Source organism: Acanthaster planci, linkage group LG11 (genome assembly GCF_054643075.1).
Source record: "Acanthaster planci isolate LZ-2023a linkage group LG11, COTS_SCS, whole genome shotgun sequence".
NCBI classification, from domain to species: Eukaryota; Metazoa; Echinodermata; class Asteroidea; order Valvatida; family Acanthasteridae; genus Acanthaster; species Acanthaster planci.
Window position 1 is genome coordinate 1,735,736 of NC_141787.1, and position 27,980 is coordinate 1,763,715.

The 27,980-nt window shown below is 42.2% G+C and overlaps 4 protein-coding genes across 6 annotated transcripts; 2 read left to right on the top strand and 2 right to left on the bottom strand.

Moving 5' to 3' along the window:
- Nucleotides 1-56: 56 nt before the first annotated feature.
- Nucleotides 57-9,667, bottom strand: vps52 (VPS52 subunit of GARP complex). The gene is made up of 17 exons (XM_022228641.2): nucleotides 9,551-9,667; nucleotides 8,411-8,539; nucleotides 7,619-7,694; nucleotides 7,362-7,429; nucleotides 6,698-6,873; nucleotides 6,108-6,258; nucleotides 5,809-5,909; nucleotides 5,208-5,340; nucleotides 4,948-5,005; nucleotides 4,388-4,518; nucleotides 3,725-3,880; nucleotides 3,377-3,495; nucleotides 2,866-2,989; nucleotides 2,267-2,470; nucleotides 1,786-1,963; nucleotides 1,487-1,605; nucleotides 57-1,149 (listed from the first exon to the last, which is right to left on the bottom strand). Exons 1-17 carry the CDS (start codon nucleotides 9,596-9,598, stop codon nucleotides 1,003-1,005), a joined length of 2,118 nt encoding a protein of 705 aa, XP_022084333.1. The 5' UTR covers nucleotides 9,599-9,667; the 3' UTR covers nucleotides 57-1,002.
- rps18 (ribosomal protein S18) lies at nucleotides 9,644-12,510 on the top strand. Its single transcript, XM_022228642.2, has 5 exons — nucleotides 9,644-9,799; nucleotides 10,173-10,271; nucleotides 10,494-10,580; nucleotides 10,831-11,024; nucleotides 12,234-12,510. The coding sequence occupies exons 1-5, from the start codon at nucleotides 9,797-9,799 to the stop codon at nucleotides 12,307-12,309; spliced, it is 459 nt and encodes a 152-aa protein (XP_022084334.1). The 5' UTR covers nucleotides 9,644-9,796; the 3' UTR covers nucleotides 12,310-12,510.
- foxred1 (FAD dependent oxidoreductase domain containing 1) lies at nucleotides 12,497-27,963 on the bottom strand. Of its 3 annotated transcripts, none has more exons than XM_087143385.1 (9): nucleotides 27,793-27,963; nucleotides 20,733-21,051; nucleotides 20,043-20,153; nucleotides 18,740-18,858; nucleotides 18,340-18,434; nucleotides 17,412-17,596; nucleotides 16,840-17,133; nucleotides 15,904-16,008; nucleotides 12,497-15,440 (listed from the first exon to the last, which is right to left on the bottom strand). In XM_087143385.1, exons 1-9 carry the CDS (start codon nucleotides 27,960-27,962, stop codon nucleotides 15,186-15,188), a joined length of 1,653 nt encoding a protein of 550 aa, XP_086999511.1. In that variant the 5' UTR covers nucleotide 27,963; the 3' UTR covers nucleotides 12,497-15,185. The 3 variants fall into 3 exon arrangements, with proteins under 3 accessions (XP_086999511.1, XP_022084255.2, XP_022084258.2); XM_022228563.2 differs by lacking the exon at nucleotides 27,793-27,963 and adding an exon at nucleotides 22,115-22,199; XM_022228566.2 differs by lacking the exon at nucleotides 27,793-27,963 and adding an exon at nucleotides 22,083-22,184.
- On the top strand, nucleotides 22,180-26,089 carry LOC110975786 (torsin-1A-interacting protein 1-like). The gene is given in 3 exon segments (XM_087143388.1): nucleotides 22,180-22,314; nucleotides 22,676-23,480; nucleotides 23,482-26,089. Coding segments are annotated over 2 exon segments (1,143 nt in total). The 5' UTR covers nucleotides 22,180-22,314; nucleotide 22,676; the 3' UTR covers nucleotides 23,821-26,089.
- Nucleotides 27,964-27,980: the final 17 nt, after the last annotated feature.

The window sequence follows — 27,980 nt, forward strand, 5'->3', positions numbered from 1 at the left end:
TATTGAAGCTCAAAAACAGAACAGAACAAAAACAGAATACACAGTAAGAACAGCAATGATGCAATGTCCTTTTGATATATTCACAATTGTTTTTTACAATCGAAATACACAAAATGTTATGATTAAATAGCTGGTTTCAATATTGCATTTGTTACCAATGAGATGATAATAAGACATCAATATTTACACACTTCAAATGTTAACGCGATGGTACTTTTTACAGTGATTCACATGTTCGATGAAACTCGTTTGCTGAAAAGAAAGTCTCATTTTAATACACCTAGATGAAGGTGTTCTGATGTCCTTTTAAGTTGACAAAGTTAAAGGCACCTTGTCTAGACGTTTTCTCAGAGGCAAAATTCGATATAGCAATGCATCTGTGGGGTATTTTCCGAGTATCCAACAATTCTTTTCATGTGATAATAATGCACATAGCAGTAGATGCTGGGGGCTGGTGTCCCCCCCACCTTTGAAAAGGTAGTTATTTTGCCCCTCCCACTTTATAGGCCTACCAGCCGTTGGAGGTACATTCCAACGTTGGAGGTACAAAATTCAACTTGCCCGCACACAGTGCAGCGGACGAATAGAACTTTGTTGACTGATTTGCCACAATGCACTGTAGAAAGGCTCTCTGGTGGCAACCTCGTGGTGTCCCGCTGCATTGTGAATCACCTGTTTTTGATACAGAGCCCCCCCAAAAAAGGCACAGAATTCTGCATGACTTGCCCAAGAATGCCGCAGAGTTGGGGGCTTACAAATTTGGGGGGGGGGGTAGGCAGGGGGTGGAGGGCCGACAATTTGGGGTTTTTTTCCGAAGGGGTAGGGGTGAGGGTGAAGCCCCAAGACCCCCTTTGGCAGGGGCATACCTTCAATGAAATGTTTGGTGGGCAAGGCGAACAGCCCGAATGGCACCCACCCAAAAAGGAAGCCTGGAATCTATCAATTAGTTCTCAAACTTGAAATGTGTGAGTCGTGGAATAAGCCAGCACCTGGAATTGGTTATCAGAAGGCCGGCTTGAATTTCTTGACCTCTACCATGAGGTGGTGGATGTTGATGAGCTCGCCGCGCACCGCCATGTTCTTGAAGGGGGGCTGGGAGAGGACCTTCTGGAAACGGTGGTAGTACTGAATCAGCTGGGTCAAGCAGTTCTAAAAAAGACAAATATCCAACAGATACAAAAAAGTCTGAGTATTCTTGACAATTATGGATAGTTTAGAGCAGTTGGAATCGACCGTTTCAGGAGGATTTTTCACAGTGGAATTATGAAATCAGATACGAGTTTGAGAGTTAGTAAGCTCCTACATAGGCCACTGTTCCCATTTGGGAACATGCACTGTCCTCAGTATGAACAGCAGGTATTCCCAAATGGGACAATCACTATTCTCACTGGAATGTTCTCTAACTTTCCATTCCAACTAAACAATGTACTTGGAAAGTGTACTATAACTCTGACTATGGTAATAATGTCTCAGCTTTGTTCAATACCTGCAGGATGGTGGTTCCGTTCTTGAAGTTAGTGAAGGACCGCATGACGTCTTGGTTGATCATCTCCAGGGCCGGCTTCCAGGAACTGCCAAAGTCCCTAACCAACTGCTCCACGCGACCTGTACAAAAAAAAAAAGTCATTCAAAAGCAAACCGACAGCCAATCCTTGCAAATCTCCTTGTACAGACCTCTCATCTCTATTCCTATCCGCTTACAAACTGTCTGCTCAATCACACAAATTCCCAAAGTACAAATTTCTATCTGTCTGTTTTTGGCCCCCCCCCGCTCATTCAACTCACGTTCTTGGCTCTTCATCTGGTCGGCCTGTCCCCGTTCTAGCCTAGACTCGGCATCCTTAACGAACATTATCATTCCACCAAAGTGCGGCAGAAGGACTTCCTCTACAAACTCCTGCGTGCGGGCCTCTAAGAGCTGTCGGAAGCTGTCCGACTCACGAGAATCCTCTGCTGTCCGCTCCTGGTGCAAGACACAAATTGATTATTTTCAAGTACTCGGCAAAATCAAACGTTCAGCCAAATTTGACAAGAAACCAGTCAATAAGCAGTAAGGAATTGCACGACATTTCTGCCTGGTAACCCGCTTTGAATAGGCAAATGTTGTACGAGCTTAGTAAAAAACGAGATCTATGCAAAACTAAACAGGGAACCAGGCAACAGCAAAGAGCACGGCGCAAAATATCTTTAATCGTTTTAGAACTTGTATTTCGGTTGAGTTTGCAAAAAGCAAAAAAGAATGGAGAGCAGGAAGTCTGTGGCTTACATTGATGACATTGAGCATCATGTCGTAGTTATTGATGAGAAAGATGAGTTGCTCTTTTCGTTCAGGGAACTCGGCCGCCATCCTCAGGATGAAGTTCTCCACGTCGGCCATCAGCCGGGCCAGCAGACGGTTGACTCGCTCATCTGGGAAGGTCTCATTCAAGCTGACTATGGCGCCAGAGAACTCAGCATAACGACGGGTAATCTGTCAAATGGAATCAAACCAATACACTATGTTTTAGGGCAGAGTTTAAGTCATGGGCCACTTTGTTTAAACTCACTCTGAACTTTCAAATGAACTCAACCTCAATGTGACTCGAACTTGAACTTGCATTGAAATAAGTGACTTCAGTCTTGCTCTCAGGAGAATGAGGTTACTCAAAGTAATTCATGACTACAACTGAGAAACTTGAAGTTAAGAATCAGGCTCAAGGCCATGCTTGCACGGCTCTGGTTCAGTGGAAAACGATCATCAAATCTAGAACTGAACTCAAAGCTTAGGTTCATCTAAAGTCATGCAACTCACATGGTGAGTAAAGTGACCATTTTAAGTCTGGTACCAAGTGACTGAAAACTCAACACACTGGAAGAGATACTCACATAGTGAGGCCTGATGTCAATGGAGCCCATCTTCTGCGGGTCGGCCTCCCGGATGCTGTGGATGTTCAGCTCTAGGATGTACTCAAACCGAGGCCACAGCATCTCTAAGAGGGTCTCCCAGTACCTACCGAGGTTGAAGAACTCCAAAATCAGCATAGCTGTGTATGCACTGGAGAGGGCACTATGTTGCCTTCTCAAGTCAAAGAATGATCCATTGCGCGCATGAACGTGTATTTATGTATAGACAATGCTGCGAGCATATGGCCAATTTTCATTTGAATGTGCACAAAATTTTACTGAAAATGACTCTGGAATCTTTTGAGTACCGCTGCTCTTTTAACTCACATTTAATTAACTAATTTCAGTGACTCTGCCCACATTTTATTTGGAATTTGCGCAAATAACTATATAATTTTTGCACACATGAAGACTGAGTTTCAAGAACGCTCACTGCCTCCACTTCACCAAGGTAAGACTTATTTATAACGTCCACAATTTCAGATTCTCTTACTTGTCCAGTGCAGGGACAGCCCGCTTGTGCATCAGCATTCGATACCTCAGGATGATGTGAATGCACAGGTAGATGGCGATGGAATCGAAGCATTCATTGGTGTACATGTCCATGTGTTTCTGAAGAAAAAAGACCAACCAATAAAAACACTAGGGGGAATTGAATGGGTTTGCTTTTTACGTATTCATTACTTTTGAGCCAGGAAACTTTAATAAAGAGGGATTCAAACTTAAGAACTTAAGATTTGCAGCCAATGACATGGGACAAAAAAACAAAAGGGGCAGAAAAGCACTTGCACAACATCGTAAGCTGTTGGCAATTCTTTGACAGAGATATTTCTTTGCTCACCAAGAACATGGACAATGTCTTGCCCATGATGGCATTGAACAGGTCCTGTGCACTGGAGCCGGAAACCATGAAGAAATCACAAACAAACAAATACTCCCGGCAACAGTTGTCAAGGAGGGCGTAATGCTGGCTGCGGCAAAGACTCTCAAACGTGTGCTGAGAAGAAGGTACAGAAAAAAATCAGATGGCATTAAAGGCAACTATTTAAGCAAAATGTTTCCAACCAGTTGATGGACCATCTCCTTTATAAAGACTGGCTCACAGTATGCGCAAAAATTAGCACAAGCCCAAATTTGCGGTGTCATTTTATATATTCTTGTTGAAAAGTTGCAAAAGTTGAGCACATCTGCACTCAAGCAAACTTTGCTGCTAATGTTTTGTGACGTCAACTTCACTTCCCTTTCGTGATTGCCAAAAGTATGAGCTGGCTTTAAGACTGCTATATGATGTAGTCAAACTTCGAATTCCCTTTTTTCATGCATATTATTGTCAAAAATTTCCTTGGATTATTCTACATTTTTCAGGGCATCTTTTTCTGACTTTGATTTTACCAATGTTTGGCACAATAGAATTTCTCCCAACTTGTGAAGAAAGAAATACTTTGAGCAAGGATGAAATTTTCTTTGGCTCGTTCGGTGAATTTCCCCATCACAGTCAAATCACCTTGGCTTCATCTTTCTGTGCCGCGTGTGGAATGATGATCGGTGACTCCAGGTTGGTGGTGATGATGCTTCCCCTGTTCCCCAGGGTGAAGACGGTGGACCTGTTTTTCAGGGAGGGCTTGGAGAAGAATCGTGTGAATCGTCAAGGAGACACCCACTGATTTGTTTTGTATTAGATGCTGGTACCACATCAAAGGGGCCACAGTCAGTATTACAGTCGAGACCAGGTACTAGACCATTTACAGGATCAGTCACAAGTACATGGTGACAACAGAGTCCTTTTGTTGCAATTCACTCGAATAGCTGGTGAGCTAAATTCAGACTGGAGGTCTGATGTTGGTCCTGTGATAGTCTGGATGGGTCTTGACTATAACACAAGCCACTGTACAGGTTTTCAATGAACGCAAGTCACGGGCACCAACTTTATGCAGGAAATCAATGCATACCACCTTAGATAAGGGTTTTTACTTTAAATGAGGTAATTGTGCTTGCAGTCAGTGTCATGTACTCAGTGGAAAAACTGCTGGAGTTAGATGCAGAGACCAATTCTTCAAAGGATATCTCTCTTGGCCGTGTCTTCCACGCCCATCAAATCTTCTTTGTCGGCTACCTCATCGTACTGAAAAAAAAGAAGACAAGCATCACTCGACACAAAAATCAAATGAACGAAATCAACTAACTATTAAACAGAAAAAAATGTTTTATATTTATTCGTCTTTCACAGAAAGAGCTACAGCTAAGACTATCAAAGTCATAGTGATAAGTTGTTCAAAACAAGCCATAGTCATAGCCTGGGTTTTGATCAACCTGCGACCTTTCACCTGTAGCTTCATGAGCCTGCTGATGTAGCCCTTGAAATACGAGTAGTACACTTTGCTCATGGTGTCTACGTAGTCGTCTCGAACCTCCTTGGCGACCTGCCTCTCGTTGGACAGTAAGAACTCAAAGAAAAACCTGTTGGAGACAAGTTTGACACCGATGCGAGTTGTTACCAAATAGATCCTATAGAATGAGTCTCAATGCCATTCTTTCGATAATTTCGTTTCACTTTGTATTAGCAAAAGAAAACTGATCTCTTTGTTTGATGTATCGCTATCCAGATGACAAGAGACATTTTGTGGATGAAAAAAATGCTGAGGGATCAATGGATTTACATTGTATAAAATTCTTTCAAAGGCCTTCAACTCGAAATTTCAAGTGACTAGCAAATTCCATGTTTAATCTCGGGGGGCACTTTTTGCATAAAACAACTAAATCCATGGGTGTTAGCTACAACTGCATTGCTGCAGGAATTTCCTTCAGTTAAGTTTATACAAATATGGAAAGCAAATATCCAACGATAAAATATCCGTGCGTACAGAAGTGATCAGCATTTCTATCCTGTGAAATAAACTTAAGGGTTAATGCAAACTTTTCTGCCACCTGAATTTCAGCATCGTGTTTTGCTGTAGCTGGTAGTTCGTCATCGGTTTCCTCATCTGGTTAATCTTCTGAAGAAGGAATTCCCGGATCTTTGCAATAGCCTGAAAAAAAAAAGACCTTCACTTAAAGTAGTCCTCAAAACTTGGCAACAAAGTGTTTGTAAGTGTACAAAAACGTACACATAGAGGTTTCTAAGCATATAAACAATTTCACAATGTTTTTCTTTCAAAATGCTCCACTTTCCAATAGGATGAGCAGCGCCCTCGTCGGTGCACGAGTCAAGTGCATTAGACCAATACCTTGAGTTTCAACTTATCCAGGATGTCTTGCACGTCCTTGCAGGATAGAGCATCTTTGAAGGACTGCTCCTTGACGAAGCTGATCTTATGGTTCAACTCGTGGAGTTGTTCCAGGAACTGGCGTTCCGTGACCGGGGTGTCCAGGATGTGGCTGTAATAAGACAAACGACAGGCGGTCAAGCACATTGACGAATATCCCTCTATGGAACATCTGGTTGTTCCAAATATAGACTTTGTCTAAATCTTCAGATTCTGGCTTCAGAATTAAGTTCCCTGAATTAAGAACCTTAAGCTTGATGTGGCTCCATGCCCTAATGCAGAAAGATCTCATTGCCTAATGTAAGGCTGGAGTTTGGAATATTTCATTTCGGTTCAAACACTTCACATTTAAGCATTTAAAACTGATTATGAAGACAAAGTAGCAGGTGAAACTGCTTAAAAGGCTTTCATATTCCTAGGGCTTTTACAGTGAGCGCAGCGAGTCTTTCCAGTAAGATCAGATCGTATTTATATTAAAATTTCTAGGGTGCTCGATGTTTTGCATCATTCCAACAATAAGCAAGTCCGTTCAAGGCCTGGCTGCGGCTCACTTGATCATGGTCTCCTGGACAGCCATCTCGTCCACAAACTGGCTGAGCTCGCCCCGCACCGCCTGCCGGTTCTTCAGCTTGATGTTCATGGCGATGGACTGGTTCTGCAGCGTCTGAATCTCGGCACTCAGACTGCCCAGATCTGACTGGAACCCGTTCAGCATCTCCTCCATCCTCTGGAAAGGAAAGAGAATAATCAGGGCTGGTGCTGAAGTCAAGTGCTTGACAAGTACTTTAAGCTATGACAAATTCTTCAAAGGTACTTTTCACTGGTTAAAAGTACTTTAAAGGTACTCCTTATAGTCCTAGCGGTGGGTGAAAAATGACAAAGGAACTTCAAGGATATCTTGGTTAAATTTGAGTCCAAATTCAAGTACAAAGAGTGCACCATTGGATCCTGGATGGGATGGACATTGGGAGGGTTGTTCAGGGAGACTGCTTACAAAAGTACATGGGGATGTGTGAGGCATGTTAGTGTTAGAAAAGAACTAGGAAGAGAGGCCTTCCTGGTGCAATTTCTTGGACTGGGATTTACTTTGCTGCTAACAATTGCTATGATGTAGCCTTAACCTGGTGTAATTTAATCCTAGCATAATACGGAAATTATCACTTGACGCCATTTTCACACAATCTGCCAAACTCTATTAAACATAAGTCCATTTACCTCCAGTATTGTGTCACAGGCTGAAATCTGGTTGTGAAGACTGGCAATATTCTGGCTCTCTTTGATGTCTGAGGATAAGTGATGTCAAAGAAGTCAGGGAACAGTGAATGCTGCATATTTCTATGAGTTAAATCTCAGGAAATACCAGGGTGCCCGGTGTCCATGAGCAAGACACTTTACAGCACAAGTGAACACATTTTGGAGAAACTGGCCTGTTGAATTACACAGTGAGTGGGTTTTTGTTTAAAAAAGGATACAATCCTGGATGGAGGCATTCTCGACGGCTTGAAGCTCGGATTCGATCTGCTTGGAGTACTGCCGGAGATCCACTCCCTGAAATCAAGTAATGAAAAATGGCATGTTCCTTGTGGATGCTGGGGTAAAGTCAAATGTGCAAGATAACAAAATACCCTACCTTGAAGTTTAGAGTCTAAATCCTACCGATGCAAGATATTTGCGAAACTTTCATAAATTTGGTGGATCTTATTCCTAGCACCCCACATCCTACAAAATCCATCAAGGTTTCCATAGAATTTTGAAGGATTGGAAGGTAGAGCCAATCAATAAGACATAATGGATTGATGCTTTTTCCTAGCACCCCACATCCTACAAAATCCATCAAGGTTTCCATAGAATTTTGAAGGATTGGAAGGTAGAGCCAATCAATAAGACATAATGGATTGATGCTTTTTCCTAGCACCCCACATCCTACAAAATCCATCAAGGTTTCCATAGAATTTTGAAGGATTGGAAGGTAGAGCCAATCAATAAGACATAATGGATTGATGCTTTTTCCTAGCACCCCACATCCTACAAAATCCATCAAGGTTTCCATAGAATTTTGAAGGATTGGAAGGTAGAGCCAATCAATAAGACATAATGGATTGATGCTTTTTCTAACTGTGTACATAGAAAGTCATTCATTTTCGCACAGAGGATTTGTTACGGATTAGGTGGATTTCTCAAAAGAGCGACTGAAAAGTTAAGACGGGGGGGAATAATTTCACAACAGCTGTCCACTCCCAATTTTGATCCTACTTCGTACTCACAGATTCCAAGGCTGCTTTCACCACGTCATCCTCGAGATTCTGTTGAATATGAACATCCACCTCGTCCAGAATGAACTCATCCGACGTCAGATCCAGAACTCCGAGGTTCAGCTCAGGGATGTCTAAGCTCTGAAGCAAATAGCACAGACGAGGAAAGAAAAAACAATGTTACGGCAACCGACACGTGCTCATGCACAGGGCAAATGAATGTACAGCCTTTGAAAAGAGGCAAGACAACTTAGAAACATCTTAACTCTGATGTGCTTCAAGGTCACAACACATGACATATAGACCTGTAAACAGGGCCCTATTTATGCTCCTTTGTCGCTATACTAGGCCCTGTACTGTACCGAATGAGAGTGATTTCTTTCAATAACGTTTATCCGAGATGCCCGGGGATATTATCAGACATCCGATGAATTTTATGAGTTGAAATTGCACCAGTATGTTCACTATTTATAGGGCTTACTATCTCCCAGGTTGCTATTTGCAAGAAAATTGCCTTTTCCTCATTTGGAGGATGAAGTTTACTTCAGTTGCCTTTTTCCACACTCCGGACAAGATGATATATATGGAACTCTTTCCTGAACCCCTTTCTCGCTAAAATTCCCCCTTTACAATTAGGCACAGGCAGCCTTCATTCTCGCTGTCAGCATGATGTCACTACAGATTTTAACACATGGCAAAGGGACAAATTTACCCTTCTTGTTAATGTACAAAAGTTCCTGGACTGGTCATGGTGTGTTCATGACACTCAAAACCAGTGACAGGCCTAGGTAATGGAATTTTTACCAAAGTGCCTTTTCCCCGACCCTGATTCTTAAGAAAAGTCCATCCCATTTACACTTTATCTGCAGGTAAATATCATATTCCCCCCCCCCCGCCCCGTTGGCATTAACATCATGGATGTAGGAACCCATGTTAACACCCACTGCTACTAGCAAAATGAGGGCGCCCTTGCTACCAACGCTAAACTGAGCGCGCGTGGCCAACGCGAGAAGACTGCATCGAATAATGAGCGTTTTACTCATTTCATTCTCAAGAATGTACCATTCAAACAACGCAACCTAGTGGAACAAGTAATCCTCACTAATGTGACACACTACTGTTCGACTTAATGATAACAGGGGGCAAACTTGCCTCTTCGTCTTGGCCAACTTCTATCGAGCTGCTCTCGGCCGCTGCCATTTTGTTCAGCACACTTCTACTTAGGCCCTATTGTAATAAAAGACCCCTTCTCATTGGTCAGAACAATCCGCACTGCAGAAGAAATCTGCGAGCATAAGCCAATTGTAATAGCTGTATGTAAAACGTCCGAATCGCCTTAAATCTCGTGGAATTGTGGGATTTCTCGTACGGTCTTTTTCGTTCATCTCATCAGCCATAATGGTAAGAGGAATTTAAGTCTCCTATGAAATCCATGTTAATCGTCCACATCATTGTATTTAAAAACATAATAATAGCACCAATAGATAAACATATATTATTTTTACTCATGGCGAGATTTTCATATGAAACTAGTGTACTATAGCCACAAAATAGGTAAAAAAGAACTTGTCTCCTTTCAAATGTTGTGATGTATGTAAGCCTATGTACATCTCGTCCGGGGCGAAGATTCCTCAGTCTGACAAGTTCATAAAGTTCTTTCAAATAAGTATATAGGACGCCTAGTCCAGGACTGAATACTTTTTTTAAGATGTGTTTTTTTTTCACTGTTTAAATATTTGGTAATTTTTTGCTATTTTTTAAATATTTCATTCAGAGTCTGGTTCTGCCCGAGAAGTTCCAGCACATCTTGCGTGTTTTGAACACCAACATTGATGGCAGACGCAAGATCATGTTTGCCCTCACTGCCATCAAGGTAATAGGGCCTATGCCAAGTAGGCCTATGTATAAATCTTTGCTTGGTATTGGTCTTCCAACATGTCCACCAGTTTGTAAGGATGTTTGTCATGTCTTCAAATTAGGTATCACGCAATGAAAACAATTTTATATTGTTAGAAATGTGTTATTATAGTTATTAGGCCTTGAGTGACAGTCCAAATGTACACATTTTAATCTGAAGATATATTTGTCGTTTCAGGGCGTAGGGCGGCGTTATGCCAATGTTTGCTGTCGCAAGGCTGACATTGACCTGACAAAGCGTGCTGGTGAACTGACAGAAGAGGAGGTAATTGGTTTCGATATTTTAAAGTTAAATTTACTGTAATTTTTTAGGATGATATAGAAGTTGGTCACATTCTTTTAAGTGGAAAATTCCTCAATGCATCTTGGAGACTAGTTCCTCATCGCCACTAGCACTTCAGCCTTTCATTGGTCTCTAATTCGCAAATGCCTTTTAAGGTGCAGAAATTCTGAATTATTTGGACGATTCCTATTCAGTTTTGCTCATTTCTTCCTCCCCTATTCACCGTGACTAGGTGGAGAAGGTTGTTACCATCATCAGCAACCCGCGTCAGTACAAGATCCCCGACTGGTTCCTGAACAGACAGAAGGATGAGCGGGACGGCAAGTACAGCCAGGTGCTGGCCAACGCCCTGGACAACAAGCTGCGTGAGGACCTGGAGCGCCTGAAGAAGATCAGAGCCCACCGTGGCCTGCGTCACTACTGGGGGTAGGTTTGGGGCGTAATTTGGTCAGCATTTGAATTAAAAAATGGTGTCAAAGTTGCACATTTCAGTGACAGATGGGATGTCAGTCTACAAGGTGTGCAAGAGACACCAAGGCACCCCAGGGCGAAAATCATTGATAGGCTTTGGTCCTTTGCACTGAACTTAAACTTAAATGCAGAAAATTGCGACAGGATTAGGCCCACTTCACTCACTCTTTCACCAGCGAAATTCAGAAAAATTTTGTGGCAGTTTCCTCAGGCAAGTTTGATATTTCTGTTTTAACTTCAAAATGTGATCCACTCCGCAAAAAAAGGCCCTTAACCACTTTGCGCCGTTGGCAGTTATCAATGTTGATGATGATGGGGCGCAATAATTATCATTTTTTTCTGTTCTCAAAATTCTTTAAAAATTCCTATATTCATTTACTGGACACTTCCACACACGCACAAAGGACTGTCTAGTTTCTACTCTAATCTGACAGACAACATCTATTGACACTGACCTCTTTTCAATAGGGGACAGATTAGCGTGCAGCGGTACTGTGGCTCACCCCTGCGGTGGTGGAGCGCTTTTGTCCCTGGTGGTAATCCACTCGCTCTTAATGCCCTAAACCATGGTATACTGTTTCAAAACAAGGCTGGATTATGTCCACTATTGAGAGTGAAAAAATGTTGGTAATGCCCAGCAGCCTGGTCTTTTGTTACGAGTACAGTGTTTTGTTACAAGACCCAGTTCCCTTTGTCCAATTTCAGAGACCCGGCCACGCGTATAAAAAATACGTATCCCGGTACCGGAAATCCTGGCAGCAAATGGTTATTGAAGTCATGCTATGCCTGTGCATGTGACAGACCGTTCCATACGTCTGCTAGAGATCCATTCTAAATTTTACTGTATTTCGGAAATAGAATGTGCGACAGAGGAAAAAAAAAATGCACAAATAAATCCTTATTAAGCCAAAGGGCCACTTTTGCAGAGCCAGTCACAAATAAGTTCACTGTTGCCTGTTTACATCAGAGAGCAAGACCAAATGATTTGAATCGAAGTAAGGATTCTTAAATGCTTTTAAATTGTGGAAGGTGGGTAGTAGAAGCACACTGTGAATTTGTTTTTTGGGCATGAGGTTCTGAAGAGAAGCAGTGGACTCGATGGGTTTGGACCAGTAAGCTCTGCCGATAGTCAAATTTTTCCCCATTTTTCTCTCTTCCACACAGTCTGCGTGTCAGAGGACAACACACCAAGACCACCGGCCGAAGGGGAAGAACAGTGGGTGTGTCCAAGAAGAAGTAGACCAATTGGAATGTGAGGTGTGAAACTGGGGGGTGTCCACAAAGGAACTGACCTGACAATGAATGTCGCATACTGCCCTTCTGATGCCAGAGGGAACATGGCTCCATTGAAGCATAATGTTAACACTGCATTCAAATTTGTAAGTCAAAAACACGAAAGAAATCAATAAATGCCCAAAACAGGGACATTTCATTAAAACAACAGAGTCTCTGCATTTGTTATTCAATGATCGTTGATACAAAATAGGAATACTTTTTTTTCAGAAATCCTACAATTTATACTTACTCAATATATCAATCTTTTCTGAGTACATGTACTTATTTACTACACGTTGACCCCTGCAGTGCCCTAGAGATGTGTGAGGAACCATCAGGCTGGCATACAAATCAACAAGCAAATCGTTGGTTGCATTGGAAACTAACGCATCGTGTGTATAAATACTATGGATGGTACTTCATGGTGCACCAGACTGTAGTACATGAATATGTCACGTCACGGTGCAGTCAATGGAATTTAGCACAGTAACTTTGGCTGTCCGTCTAGCTGGATGTGTTCCAGTAACCAAGTCAAACGGATGACTCCGGGGGGGGGGCACGCTGTGGATTGCACGTCGCAATAGGACCAACTCCGCCTTCACTAGAGACAGTGCTGGGGAGAATTAGATTAACAAGTCCAAGATGCTGTCCGGTATACGCATCAGCACAAATAGCACAAACATCAGCACACCGCTTTTTGTGAAAACTAAGTGTAGATGTAATTTTTCTTTTACCCCATATCGAGTACACGATTAAAAGGAAGCATAGTGAAGTTTAACGGCATTGGGTACAATGAATGTGTCTCTTAAGATAACAGTAAAAAGCCGTACATACTTTTTTGCAATCTCAGTTAAAAACAAATGTATGTCCAACCAAAAGAGCATGCCCAAGTTCAGATTAATATTCTAATATGGGACACTTAATCTAATGAAGTCTTAATTGGGTACCAAAATTGGGCCAGCTTTCGGATTGTTTCCAAGTTCAGACTCACCACTCTTTGTGCACTGTGTACAAAAAAGAAAATGATTTCAAATCTGTTGGTCTTTGATACAAGTACACACCATCAACCCTAACTGCCCTCAATCCTGCAAAATCCTTTGGGCAGTTTTGGAGGAGTTTGGAGGATTGAGGATGAATGGCAAAAGGTGGCTGATTGCAAAGAATGCATTTAGTCTGATCTTGGATTAGACCTTGTGTTGTTTGTGCTCAGCCCTGTATAAATTTATGCCTTGATTATAAATGAAATCATGTATACTGCTCCAGGATACCATTTACACTACAGTAGCATGACTTGGATAGCTGTGGGCCTAATGGCTGGAAATACAAGTCTTCAAAAATAATTCCATATAATATAAAGCATATCTACAGCTCAAGATGTTTTCTACTATTCAATAGCTGGCAAAGAATATTGACAGTATTACATAATCAGTCCAAAAAAGCATGCGTAATAAACATAATGCTGCATAACTGATGTCATGGCAGTGACATTTTTTAAATTGGACTGAACATAGAGCAAGGACTGAGGTATACACGAATACTGAAAAAAAAAAAGGAATTCAGCTTCCAGCTCCAGGAAAAAAATGCACGTCCACTTAATAAGTGATCAAATGGCTTACTAACAGTTCAACAACTTAAAGATAAAAGTATAAGTCTAAGGGAAAATAAATGCTTGTAAGCTTTGAAACAAAAATACAGTCCAATGCAGGTAAGAAAAGCACTAATAATACAATACCATGGGTGTAACTCCCAGGGGGGTATATATCCCCCCCCACCTCAAAGGGGGGGGTATATATCCCCCCAACTTTGAGATGGGGGATGGGCTATTGAATCATCCCCCCCTCCCATTTTTTCTGGTGAGCAAAAAAAGTAATTTTTCAAATTTTCATCGCCAGGCAGTTATCCCCCCACCTTTCCCCACCCACCCAATTTTCGCCACTAGACAATGTCATGTTTATAACCAGGAAACTGGGGGACCCAAGTCTTTGCTTTTCTATGTTTTTCATGACTGATAATATACAAGGTATTTGTTATGGTGATTTGTTAAGTTTCAAGGACCTTATTTTAACAGGGTTCCACTATACTTGTTATGTACACATACGTGTGTCATAAGACAAAGTGTCTGGGTTTCATACTAAAATAGAGAAGTTTTACACATTCAGTTGATAACATCATCATGACATCAGACTTCCTTTTTAAAGACTGCTTAAGCCAAGTTTCATCAAGATCTAAGCTTAAGAAGTCTCCAAAGTGACATTAGGAAAAAACAATCTACATAGACTATGGGATTTGGGATGGAAATAGAAGAAAAAATAAATAAATAAACCCAAAATAGAAGGTTTTTAAGGTCAAGTTGGCAGAAATGCCCAAAATCAGTACAAAGAGAATGACTTTTCCACACTGCAGAAAAGTCAACGATGACTGATAAAGGACTCTGAACGACAAAGTTTCAGAAGATAATTGTATATTATATTTTACAAGAATTGTAAAATGAATTAATGTTTGGAATACATGTACATGAACACTCAAAAATACATTTTAATGTATCAAAAGAAAGAATCTATTTCAAAAATTTCTCTGCGTGGTCACGTTAATACCATACAGAAATGCTGCTTTTAAAACAATTTCAGATTCTGATGTTCTATGGAACTTTTCCCAATGTATGTTAAAGTATGTCATTCCTAAACTGTATTTTAACCCTGCCATTTTCTAACCCGCATCTGAGAATCAAAATCCTGTTTCGACAACAAATTAAGCTTAGAGGGAGTTTTAGTGGAGCAAGCTGTGTTCTCGTTGTGAACCTCCTCCTGGACCAAAACGCTGTCTTGGATTTCATGTGTGACCTTAAAAAATGTTCTTCTCCCTGCACGGCTGGTCGCACATGATGCGGTCGAAGCTGAATGCTGATAGGTCCAGCGTGCAGAACTTACCGTGCAGGATGAGGTCGCTGATGGCCAGCCCCACCGCTGGCGACTGCTGGATTCCGTGGCCGCTGAAGCCAGTGGCCAGGTACAAGTTTGGGTAGGCCGGGTGGATGCCGATGATTGCATTCTGGTCCAAGGTGTTGTAGTCGTAGAATCCAGCCCAGGCACTTTTGATCTGAAGATCGAGATTGGAGATAAAAAAATCCCCTCAAAAGAAAACTGCACTCACTATGTCCATGATTACTGGTGCTCAAGGCCATACAAATATTACTACCCCTACTCATCGGGCCAATAATCATTCCTGAATTCATCTCAGTTCCCCAGGGAGTACACGGCTCAATGCTGCCAGATCAGGCAGCTAATCAAAGACAACAATCCTCAAAGGTACCTCTAGACACTCTCAGGTGGAGAGAGCGAGCAAGTGGGAGTAAAGTGACTTGCCCAAGGACACGGCACATAACCATCAGCTGGATTCGAACCCCACCCTCCAAGCCCGGTGCTCTGGAGTAACAAATCACAACGTTATGTGCCTCCCATTTCAAGATGTGACGCTATGCTATAAATATTACAATAGGAAAATGAATCTATTTGGTTGTTTACAAAACAGCAATTATCAGGTTGTAACTTTTGAGGCACACCTTCAAATTTTCCATGGCAGGAACCCGGTTTGCAAGATGCGGCCAAATGCACTGCTCAAAAAAGTCGTAATCTACTTGCAGATTGTCACAACATGGCTCCTCCTCCTGTAAACAAAGGCCCAAAAACAAAGGCCACTGTGGATTAATTACCACTACTCCAATTTTTTCATTGAAGGATGTATGTTTTGACTAGTAACCCTTCAAGAAGAACTTCTAGTTAGAAACTTTGTTGTTGAGCGACAGTTGTGCCATTAGGGCAAAGGGTCCGGAGGATCTTGGGTGCACACACTTTTTTCAAGGGGCACTGAAAGTTACAAGATATTGCAAACAGTTAAAGTTCTGGTCAAAATTTTGAATAGGTAGGGGTGTGCCCACATAGTTAGTAGCAGTGTTGTATTTAAGTCCATCACAAGTCCCTTCACAAGGCCAGTCACAAGTAAACAGTGACCAAAGAATGCTTTTGTCACATCACAGCTCACGTGAACAGTTTGTGAACTGGCTTAAGACAGAATGACTTGTAATGGACTAGTGATGGACTTGAATACAACACTGGTTAGCAGAGTTTTGTGAAGAGTATCAACGCATGCACATTATGTAAAACATTTTTCAAGATTCTACCAAACACTTCCAAAAGTAGGGGTCAAGAGCATTGGCAGGATGATTACTTCTAGGGGCAAGGGGCAAAGCATTCATCAGCATCAAACTGACAAACCAAGAAGGGTAAAAGGGCATCAATGCTGAGGTATTTTCAAGCAAAATGGTGATTTTCAGCCCCTCTACTCCTTTTATTCATTTCTCTTTTTTTTCTACTTACATTGGATATATTTTTACAATTTTTTTCTGGGGGAGCAGGCGAAACCAAGAATCAGTCTTGGTCCACTGGCAATACTCATGGACTAGGGGGGGCTCAGATTTTCATATCTGAGGAAACTTTACTTCGGTTGCCGGACATCGACCGCACAAGTAGTTCCCACCGAAGCCCTCCCGTCGCATGTAACAGCCTGTGTTGTCAATGAGCAGCGGGCAATCTAGGAGAGGACCATCCGGGGCATGCACCACGAACACGTAGCGCTTCCGGGGGCAGACGGGGACAGGCTTGTCCAGGAGGTCCTCCTCCGAGCCTCGGCCGATGTCCAGAAGCTGGGCCACCTCCCCCGACCACGCCCCCGCTGCTAGCACCACCATGGAGCACTTGACCGGGATTGTCTCGGGACTATTGGGCAGCTTCACCTATCAATAAACAATTTTGTAATGCCTCACTCACAGATTCTATTTGGATTGGCTGTGAGCTAGTTACATGGTATTTGCTATTGTTACTCTCTTGCTGTGCACAGCCAAAAGAACTATATCTAGAGTAACCAAGGTTCTACAAGTACAACGGCTCTACACCAAACACAGCTTTATCAAGTAATCAGGTTGATAAAATGTCCCACCTTGGTTCCCAAATTGACATATTGGTTATTGAATTGATGAAACTTTGATTTTTCATAGCATTGCCGAGTACCAACCTTGACAGTTCGGATTCTTCGTCCGCTCCCTGTGCATAGGGCCATTGGAGCCTGTGCAGGGGGTACCTGGGATATGTCGAACCCTGTCACCTCCCCATGGACATACTGCGCTCCCAGGGACAGAGCTTTCTCCTTGAAGGCCTTGAGGAGGGACCAGGGATCGAACCAGCCCTCGTTATCATATCCTGCCCGTGCAAATTAGAAAGTGGTCTGGGGTTCAGAGCCTCCTTTGGTCAACTTCTCTATTTAAATATGGTATTGATTAACAGTGATTCATAAGTACCTAAGACAGTCTGACAGCCCGTAACATGGCGGGTAGTGACCAGTTGATAAAGCTGATTTTGTACACTTTTTTACTGTCACAAAAAATTTAGGCTCATATAAAATCTGGTCCCTCTTCAACTGTTGGTTTTCTTCAAATGTTCTTAATCTTCACTTACATTTGTTTGTACAATACTACCATTGAGTTCGCATTTTGAGAGTCCCAAATTCAAACTACTCTGGTTCATAGAGTTCTGCACCATCTCAAGCAATACGCGCAATCTGTGTATCAATTGTGATTTGTTGTACAAAATCGATTCTGTACAAAAGTTTTATTTCAGTTTTTCAAATACTGGCTGGTCTTGTTATGGTACGCGACTCTTTGCAAATTATCATTAACTTTCTCCTTTAATGGCAAAAAATGGTTTGAGGCGGAGCACAGCCAGCCAGTGATTCACTGACCATTTCAACCAGTCACATGACAGGCTCTCAACCAATAGGAATGGCTAAACTGTCTAATAGATTTATGAATTAGCATTTGTGATGAACAAAGTCAAAATGTGAATGTATGCTGCTACATCATTATCATCACTGAAACCAAAATAAATATGTCATCTGAACTCTCAGAATAAAAAGGGTGGTGTACAATTAGACACAATTGGCCTACCATACGATCCAAGAGCTAGGTCGTCGGTGTTCAACCAGGGAAATTTGCTTTTCAGTTGTGGAGCAGTCAGGAGGCTCACCATTGCTCCACACTCCCTGTCACAATTTCAAACCAACCAAGAAATTAAAGTGACAATAACTTTAGTAAAATAAAAAGGTTTTAGGGTGAAGAAGAAACTGGAGGTGCAGTTTTTGGACGACTATATTGCTTTTCCATTTTTTAAATTATTGATTCTTTTCAAAACCAGTTTTTAAAGCTTCTGCGCTGAAGAGATGTACTGAGTGTTTTAAACATTTGTACTTATTTCAAAACTATGTGATTTATATCTGTGTTGTCCAGACAATTACATTTCTTGAAGTCGATAAATGAAGGATTTTTGAGAGGAAATGGAGTCACATACTTTTGTATTTTGTGATTCTCAATCATCTGTTCCACGCCATTCTCTGAGGAAAGAATCAAGTAGCTGCCATGGTTGAACTGGATGTCAGGTGGGTCTGCGTCGTCTACACAAAGGTGCTCCTGTGAACCAAACAGAAATGCCCTTCAAGTAAGATTCACTGCAACAAGTGTGCAGTGATGTAGTCGAGTACTTTTTGAGAACCAAGTTCTCTACCAAATATTCAACTAGTTAGGAGGAAACAAAGCTGAAGTATATTGGCATTTGATGATACATGCATAAAGGTAAGATTACAAAGCAACATAATGACTTCAGACCATCACTGTTTGATAAAATTAACTTTTTAGGAGAAATGTACTCGGAACGTACTCGGCCGAGTACTTTCCAAGTACTTTTCTCCTTAAAACTTAAATTTTACACAACTGGAAGTGTCTGAATTCTAACATTTATTTTGTAATCTTACCTTTGCACATTTACCATCAAATGCCTGTGCACTCTGGCTTTATTCCCTCTTACCGAGTTCAGTATTTTGGGGAAAACGTTGGTACTTGGAAAGTACTCGACTACAACACTGCAAGTGTGTTGAGGTGGTGACATTTCATAGCCTGCACTCTCACATGGGACCGTTCCCTGGAACACATCTCTTAGATTTCTGACCTTACACCCCATTAGTGTGTGGGCTAGCTAGGAACCCTACCTGAATCCTACAAAATCATAAATCCTCCACTGTGCAGGAAACCCATGGCACCTAGTGTACTTGAGATCAAGCACCATGCGCTACATAGGTTCCAAAACTCCTCCTTCCTCAACCCTACACAATCCATCAAACAGTCTGATAAATTATAAAAGATCACGAAGGTTTAATGTTTCAAAACAGCTTGTTAAGCCAGCAGTGAATTTGCTCTCTCTCCTCTACACTGGTTTCCACTTCCTTATTCTAAAATGTAGTAAATCAGTGAATACGTATTGAATACTACGGGGAACCAGCTTTAATACAGGTAATTATCCAAGAACAAATGGCAAAAAAGAGCACCTCTGTCAGGGAAATAAAGCAAAAGTTACTCAAGGGGGGCCCCTGTATGCAGAAGAATGGCAAGTGGTAAAATTTGACGTGTGCGACAAGAAAAGAAATTACATCAGCTCTAAGTAAAATTCCTGCATTTTGGACATTACACCAGATACTCTTCTTCCCTCTGAGCGGGCGGTTCCAGCCTGCTTGGCGATTTTAGGTTTTAAACTATGAATGACTTTACACAGGGGAATGGACAATAAATGATGTGGACTTATAAACACTGAAATACTTTGCCTTGACAGTCTTAAGGAACTCGGCACTGTACATCGACATCTCAACATTGGCTGGAATAGAGAACTGTTGACGGATGCCACCCACAGAGAGAGTTGTCGATGCTCTTGTGTACTGTCAAAGGATGAACGACAATTCAAACAATGCAAGGATTTGCGTATTACTGTCCAATGTAAAAAACAAGAATTTCTTTTGCTCCGCACACTGTCAGACTGCTAGCATTTCTCAAAGTTCGCTCCAATCCCACCGTTTTTTATCTTGCAAACAGATAAGGGTCATTCAGTCCTTTTAGGACTAGATGAGGGTAGGGAGAGTGGGGCAACAGGGGCCATACTCCCCCTGAAATTGGAGAAGGAGAGAACAATGAAAGGTGTTTTTTTGGAGAGGTGGTCCATTTCATTTGACTTCCTTCCAAAAGAGTGAGAAAAGCTCGAAAATGTGGCCTCAGAAAGGTCATAAAGGGTTACATCCAAAATTTTCAAACCTTTTGGCCTCCCCCACAAAAAACATAAGATTGGCCCCCTCGATAAGTTTGGTTCTGGATTAGCCCTCGTCTAGAGGGGTGGGGCAACTGATGAAGAAGACAGTGCAATAGGATCTAATCTAAGGTTAAAGCTTGCAGCTTAAAGTGTTATTAGTCTAGCCATAGCCAAGTGATTTAGACAAGTGACTCGAATCGAGACACACCCTTACCATGTTGTCTCGCTCCACGACAAGGACATTGAGCCCAACCTCCGAATCCCTCTTGAGGTGGTATGCAATACTGGACCCCATGACCCCACCTCCGATGATGAGTACGTCCGTCTCGTGGGGCGGCCGGTTGTGTTCGTCAAGCCCTTCCTTCTCGGGCATGGCGAAGGCATTCCGGAGGTCCTTCTTGGCTCGCTCGGTGAATCTACTGCCACTGCTGCTGCCGCTGCTCCGGTGACGGACCATTCTGGGTGCTGTGGCCAGGGCCCGTAGCTGCCTGGCGAAGACTACGGTGAAGCTGGGGAATGCCATCATGCAAAACCTGTTACCATAGTTAAAAACAAAAACTTCCAATCAGCCACTTCTCAAATATTCTGTATGGGCATGATGGGGCGAACCCCTACCCCCAGAACTGTGGGGTCTGACGTCTGCCCCACTCCAACGAACCAAAAATGTTCTGAGCGCCACGGCTCATTGAATGAATGGCCCTGTTAAAACTGTTACAACCCAACTATAGCATCAGTCCCAACTTTAATTGGGACCCTCCCAACTACAGTTGGTCCCATCCCAATTAGAGTGCTATAGTTGGGCCAGCCCAACTATAGCACAGAGGTCCAGTGTGCATGTGCCAGGATTTGTCAAGTTCACATTGTTTACAATGTCATGTCATACATCACTGCAGATAAAGTGCCGTATTTCAGATGACTAATGTTGTTAAGTGTGAGATGCATAAATTTGGATAAGGTTGAGAAATTTTCAAAAGGAATAGGTTGACAATAGCTGGGCCAGCCTAACTGCAACACTACAGGGCAAGTTTGGGGGCAAACTATAGTTTGTCCAGTAGTCAGATGTTTTTTACGTGCAGTTACACTCGAACGACTCCAGTCGGTCAAGTTTTTAAAATCTCATCATTATTCACATTTCACTGTTGGCTGTGATCCTGGCAGCGTACATGGTCAAATGAATGATAAATGAAATCAGCTACTGATAACCAGCGGTGTGACCAGACCCCTGGGCCTGATCCCGAATGGTAGACTGGAGAGTCCAAACCATTCATCGTTCGGGCAATGTAAGTCAATCTATATATACAACAGTTGTCGCTCGAACTTGCCCACAGCACAGTTAGGACTGTCCCAACTATAGTCGCTATAGTTGGGGCGTAACAAAGCTAATATTTAAATTTTAATAATAGGCCCTGGGCCTATGCGATGTATTAATAAAAGTTGCTGTCATTTGGATACGTCGGACATGTCCGTTATGGAGTAATTACCCCAAAAAAATCACTTTACAAAGGGAATTTGAATAATATAAAACAAATTGCACATGTAAAACATTCAGTCAATAACATCTTACACAATTCGGTTTTCAAGTGCTTCGTTACATACCGTCACTATACGGGAGATTTACACGGTCAAATTAATTTTGTTTTGGCCTTCCAGTTCCACGATATCGACGATAGCGTGAGTGCTATACTGCAATAGCCCCCTCTGGAGTCTTAGCGCTCCTCGAGGCCTAACCCGCGCTTGGGAATTTCCCCACGGCTGGTTTTTTGCGATCGATTGCTGATTTCCGCCCATTTCGACGGGTACAGTTTAATCTTTACAAGTTTAGGTATTTTTTTAACATTGAGATTGGAATCCCGTAGCGTAACCTTGCTTACCACAAGTACATTTCTAGTTTTCACTGTGTTGCAGTTTTAGCTGTAGCAAAGGAAAAAAAGAGGGGACGTTTTAAATTTTAGCCCCACTAGTGTGGCTCGCTCCTGCTCCATCCTTAAAACGGTTTATGCAATTTCTGAATTTCTGGCTGATATCACTCAGTCAATTTTTGTCAGAATTTGGGGTTAGAGTTTCGTCATTGAAAATAAAAAATAAATCTTTTTTACTAAACCATTCCAGAAACACAGATTTGAAGACTAGTAGTAATGCCGTTACTTGAATTTTCAGGATGCCGAGTACAACACGTTCCCAGAGCAAGAAACGAGGCATGGAACCATCAAAGATCAGTGCAGAGACAAGGAACCTCCAGGGAAAATTCAAGACCAATGATGGAAAGGAGCAGGCACTTCCAGTTGATGAAACAGGCCAGAAGAGTGCAAACCAGGAGGATGGCCATGATGAGCCGGATCGGAAGGCCAGTCATCTGACTGATCAGGAGCAGCGCGATGCAAGTTGCGACCAAGATCAGACCCCTCAGAAGCCTGCAGATCAGAACCAGGGCAACGAAAACAATAAGTTCTCGACCCGAATGCCAGCTGAAAGTGGCAAGTATTACAAAGTTGCACAAATTTACAAACAGGTCAGAGAAATCATAAACCGACGGGCTAAGAATCTGCTCCTTGTATCCGTCTTAGTCTTAATTGCTGCAGTTCTTGTGTATCCGTACAAAATGTACATGCCTGGTGACAAACCTGCTTCGGTTAGGCAGTTGGAATACACCCAACGCATGCAGAATTTGAAGAGCTTGTTCCCAACACAGGGTGAACATTTCTGGGACATAGTGGAGGCCACAGTCAATGGGCATCTCGCCCAAGGCTCCGATCCTGTCGTACCCATTGTCCTGCTGTTTGGCAGCCGGCCTGCTGCTGCCGACAGTACAAAGTGCCTCACTGAAAAACTCGGAACTCTTCTGTCGGAAACCCTGCTGGCGAAAAACACTAGCATGGCTCTGATCAATGGCAAAGACTATAGGAATATGGACAGCGATGTTGCGAAGGAAGGCATTGACCAGTGCTTGCAGGCAGCCTTCGAGGGGGGGGCAGAAGGCAGCCGTGGTGTTGAGTCTTGACGCCCTCCCACCCTGCTCCATTCTCCTTTTCCACAGTTACTGTGAGAATGAAGATGCCCGGTACAAGGACGCGGCACTGATCTTCACAGTCACCCTCAAGGAAGGACACCCGCCCAGCCGCGAGCTGATCAGGTCCGAGCCCCTAAACTTGATGGCCAGGGAAGCCTTCGAGATCTCCGATCACCTGACCCAAGTTTGGACTGATAAATGCCACATGCTACCCCAGGGGAAAGTGGAGGCTATGCTTAGCAGAGTCGCTAACAATGTTGCCACTGTCCAAAAAGAGAACGTTGTCCCGTGTTAGGTGAAAAGCAGTGTTGCAGTCAACTTCTTCCAAATTTGAGGACAAGGCACTTTTTAACCTTAATACACATATAATGAGTTCTCTATCTCCTGATCATCACTTAGAATTCAAGCACTTGGGCAAAACAATATGCAGAATATGCCAAAGCATATTTGTTTTTGTTACACCTGTGGGAAAACATAGCTTTGTGGCTAAAACGTTGTTTCTCTGAAACCATCATATGTTTCGATGAACTCAGAAAATCAGGAGGAACCGTTGACTGCAGTGCAGGTGAGAAGCGACATTCCGATGGGTCAGCCCTCAAGGCTTTGCAAGTTCCTTTGAGCCTTATCCTCAGCATGTATGGCTGTATTTTTGTCTAGCAATTGTGAATCTTTGGACATGGTGAATTAAAAAAAGTGTTGTAGAGTTTTTAACGTGCGGTATTGAATTCTGCCAGAGTGGACATTCCACTCAGTATTTTTTAGCCTGCACAGTAGATGGGGTTCTAAAGAGCACTTTAAATAATTCCTTGTAAATGGATGTGCCTCTCCCCTCCCCGGGCCCAAAACAAAAATTTGATTACTGGAAAATTACTGTCGCTACCATTCAATAACCTCAATTTTTCAATCTGTTCAAACTCCTCAAATTTTGCCAATCCTGGAATTTCAACATACTCAACTTCTTGGTTTTGGTTGTGTTTGTCGAACTCCGCACCGAGCTTGATACATCCGTTGTTTGTTGGACTGCAAAGACAGGGTCGACATACGCCAGTATTTTCTTGCAGACAGAACGAATTCAACAACTCATTTTTTTCCTTTGGCAGTCTGTCTTGCTTTATTTTGTAAACTTCAATTCACAGCATTGTATATGAAGCTATAAAGAAACTTGTTACTCATACAAAAAATACAAACACTGCTTTTGGATCCCATTATCTAATGGACAAGAAACTTGTGAAACCAAATACAGTTCTGTTTTTATTTCTAGTGAATACCAGCCGTAGAGTTGTGTTTTATGCATATCTTTTTCAACATAACGTTTGTATGTATTACAGTGTGGAATTACATTTTGTGGACTTGTGAAATAGTACGTTGTGCCATTTCTAATCACAAGCAAAATATACAATCAAACTAACAAACTCTGAGAAAACTCAAGGTGTGCAGTTGTTCTTGAAAATTACTTTCAGCTGTTTTTGGTTTTACCGTTTTTTAATCTCTGCTTTTCCTATGAAGGAAGCAGTGTCAGGCCAAGGAATTGCTATAGTTGTGACTGGTAAATTTGGAACCGAGTTATTTTTTCTATTTTACTGTTTTGTAGACATAGTTGCTGTTCATTTTAGCACGTTACATGTAGTTTTCATTTTTTTAAAATACAAATTGATAATGTTTCCATAAACTTCAGAAATTTGGTATTTTAGCGCTAGACTGAGTAGTCTAAAAGATGTGCACATGTAGTTTCAATCAAGACTTGAAGACAAGTGTAGCATCACATTTGGTGAACCTGAATGATAGGTTTATTTAGTAATAGATTGTCTACGTAAACCAAGGGGTAGGAAAAGGTGGTACTCTGTGTTAAAAAAAGGCTTCCCTAAAATCAAACGCACGAGATGACTTTTCTACTGTAATCATTCAGAGCATTTGCATGCTGTGATTTTGAGGGTCATCTCCCAAAAAATTGGATAAAAAAAGTATAATTTCACAAAGAAATGTAGATCACTCAGTTCATGTTCTGGGAGAACTAACAATATCTGTGATTAATTTAATTTCAAGTAGGTTTTTTTCTGAGGTGTATAATTACAGTGACAGGCAGCTGAAAATGTTGGAGTTGTACATTTGCTATAATTACGCATGAAATGCACTGTTGGAATAGTATTCAGTTAATTTAAAAATTACATACAATTATAAAATGTTCAGCAAGTAGTATGTACATAATGCACGCTAATAATTTTCCCCCAGATTTGCAAAACTTCAAGGACCCATAAGCAAGTAGCTGTAGAGTAAACCTTGCCCTAACTTCCAGAGAACCTGCATGTGCAGTATAACCCCTGAGGGACCTTTTGTTTTGAAACCTCACAGCTTCTGAGAAGTCAGCAAAGCAACAATGGATATCATTGGCAAGCTCATTAAAAAATGTATTCCTCTGACATCGGTTGAAGGTTTAGTGTAATTGAGCGTAAGTTGTTCCATTATTCGATGGTACACAGTAGATGACAAAATATTTTGTTCGACTACATACACCACAGTGCTTGCACTGTCTGTGAGAAAAATTAAACTCTAAGCTAGGTAAGGAATGATTGATACATGTATTTGTTAATACAGTTGCTAGTCCAAGTAATATGACAAATCTGTTTTGGGCTCCTGCAGGGTGATACAAATATTACTTGTTTGTATTTTAGATACAGATACTAGTAAAAACTACATTAGAAATGACAGGTTGAAATCAGATGTTTTGTTTTGAAACCTTATACTAGGGTTTGGGGCATTGAGAGCGAGCGGATTACCACCGGGGACAAAAACGTTCCACCACCGCAGCGATGAGCCACACGGCACCGCTGCACGCTAATCTGGCCCCTATTGAAAAGAGGTCAGCAGTGCACTGAGCCAGGTTCGTGGACAAAAGACAGTTAAACAACACCACACAATCTGGACTCTGTTTACAAGGCTGCAGGCCTGGCTGAAATACTCAGGTGTCAATGAAGGTCACCTGTCAACTTAGAGTAGTGCCTAATGATTACTTCGTGGAGCTATAAACGACCGTGAAATGAAATGATGAATTTTTGAAGGATTTTGAAAACGGAAAAAAATGATATTCATGCCGGCCCAGCATCATCAACATTGAAAAATGCCCTGGCACGAATTGGCTTCAGACAGAATGACTTGCGATGGACTTGAATACAACACTAGTTAGTAGTGTTTTGTGAACAGTATCAACGCATGCACAACACTGGTTAGTAGTGTTTTGTGAACAGTATCAACGCATGCACATTATGTAAAACATTTTTCAAAACTCTATCAAGCACTTCCAAAAGTTGGGGTCAAGAGCATTGGCAGGATGATTTCTTCTAGGGGCAAAGCATTCATCAGCATCAAACTGACAAACCAAGAAGGGTAAAAGGGCATCATTGCTAAGGTATTTTCAAGCAAAATGGTGATTTTCAGCCCCTCTACTCCTTTTATTCATTTCTCATTTTTTCTACTTACATTGGATATTTTAAAAAGATTTTTCCGGTGGATCAGGTGAAACCTAGAATCAGTCTTGCCCCACTGGCAATACTCATGGATGGGGGGGATCTCATATTTTCATATCTGAGGAAACTTTACTTCGGTTGCCGGACATCGACCGCACAAGTAGTTCCCACCGAAGCCCTCCCGTCACATGTAACAGCCTGTGTTGTCAATGTGCAGCGGGGCATGCACCACAAAGACGTAGCGCTTCCGGGGCAGACAGGGACAGGCTTGTCCAGGAGGTCCAATGTAAAAAACAAGAATTTCTTTTGCTCTGCATGCTGTCAGACTACTAGCATTTCTCAAAGTTCGCTCCAATCCCACCGTTTTTTATCTTGCAAACAGATAAGGGTCATTCAGTCCTTTTACGACTAGATAAGGGTAGGGAGAGTGGGGCAACAGGGGCCATACTCCCCCTGAAATTGGAGAAGGAGAGAACAATGAAAGGTGTTTTTTGGAGAGGTGGTCCATTTCATTTGACTTCCTTCCAAAAGAGTGAGAAAAGCTCGAAAATGTGGCCTCAGAAAGGTCATAAAGGGTTACATCCGAAATTTTCAAATCTTTTGGCTTCCCCAACAAAAAACACAAGATTGGCCCCCTCGATAAGTTTGGCTCTGGATTAGCCCTCGTCTAGAGGGGTGGGGCAACTGATGAAGAAGACAGTGCAATAGGATCTAATCTAAGGTTAAAGCTTGCAGCTTAAAGTGTTATTAGTCTAGCTATAGCCAAGTGATTTAGACAAGTGACTCGAATCGAGACACACCCTTACCATGTTGTCTCGCTCCACGACAAGGACATTGAGCCCAACCTCCGAATCCCTCTTGAGGTGGTATGCAATACTGGACCCCATGACCCCACCTCCGATGATGAGTACGTCCGTCTCGTGGGGCGGCCGGTTGTGTTCGTCAAGCCCTTCCTTCTCGGGCATGGCGAAGGCATTCCGGAGGTCCTTCTTGG

Excerpts from the sequence above, each read along its gene's own strand:
- vps52 (XM_022228641.2), bottom strand. The coding sequence starts at position 9,598 with ATGGCAGCGGCCGAGAGCAGCTCGATAGAAGTTGGCCAAGACGAAGAG. Across the intron at positions 8,540-9,550 it reads AAGTTGGCCAAGACGAAGAG|AGCTTAGACATCCCTGAGCT; the intron begins GCAAGTTTGCCC and ends TATTTGCTTCAG. Across the intron at positions 4,519-4,947 it reads GGAAGACACGGCCAAGAGAG|GATTCTTCTCCAAGCCCTCC; the intron begins ATATCCTTTGAA and ends GACGATTCACAC.
- rps18 (XM_022228642.2), top strand. Across the intron at positions 10,581-10,830 it reads GTGAACTGACAGAAGAGGAG|GTGGAGAAGGTTGTTACCAT; the intron begins GTAATTGGTTTC and ends CACCGTGACTAG. Across the intron at positions 11,025-12,233 it reads GGCCTGCGTCACTACTGGGG|TCTGCGTGTCAGAGGACAAC; the intron begins GTAGGTTTGGGG and ends TCTTCCACACAG.
- foxred1 (XM_087143385.1), bottom strand. The coding sequence starts at position 27,962 with ATGCCTTCGCCATGCCCGAGAAGGAAGGGCTTGACGAACACAACCGGC. Across the intron at positions 21,052-27,792 it reads TCGTGGAGCGAGACAACATG|GTTTTGCATGATGGCATTCC; the intron begins GTAAGGGTGTGT and ends CTATGGTAACAG. Across the intron at positions 17,597-18,339 it reads CCTAGCTCTTGGATCGTATG|GATATGATAACGAGGGCTGG; the intron begins GTAGGCCAATTG and ends TTGCACGGGCAG.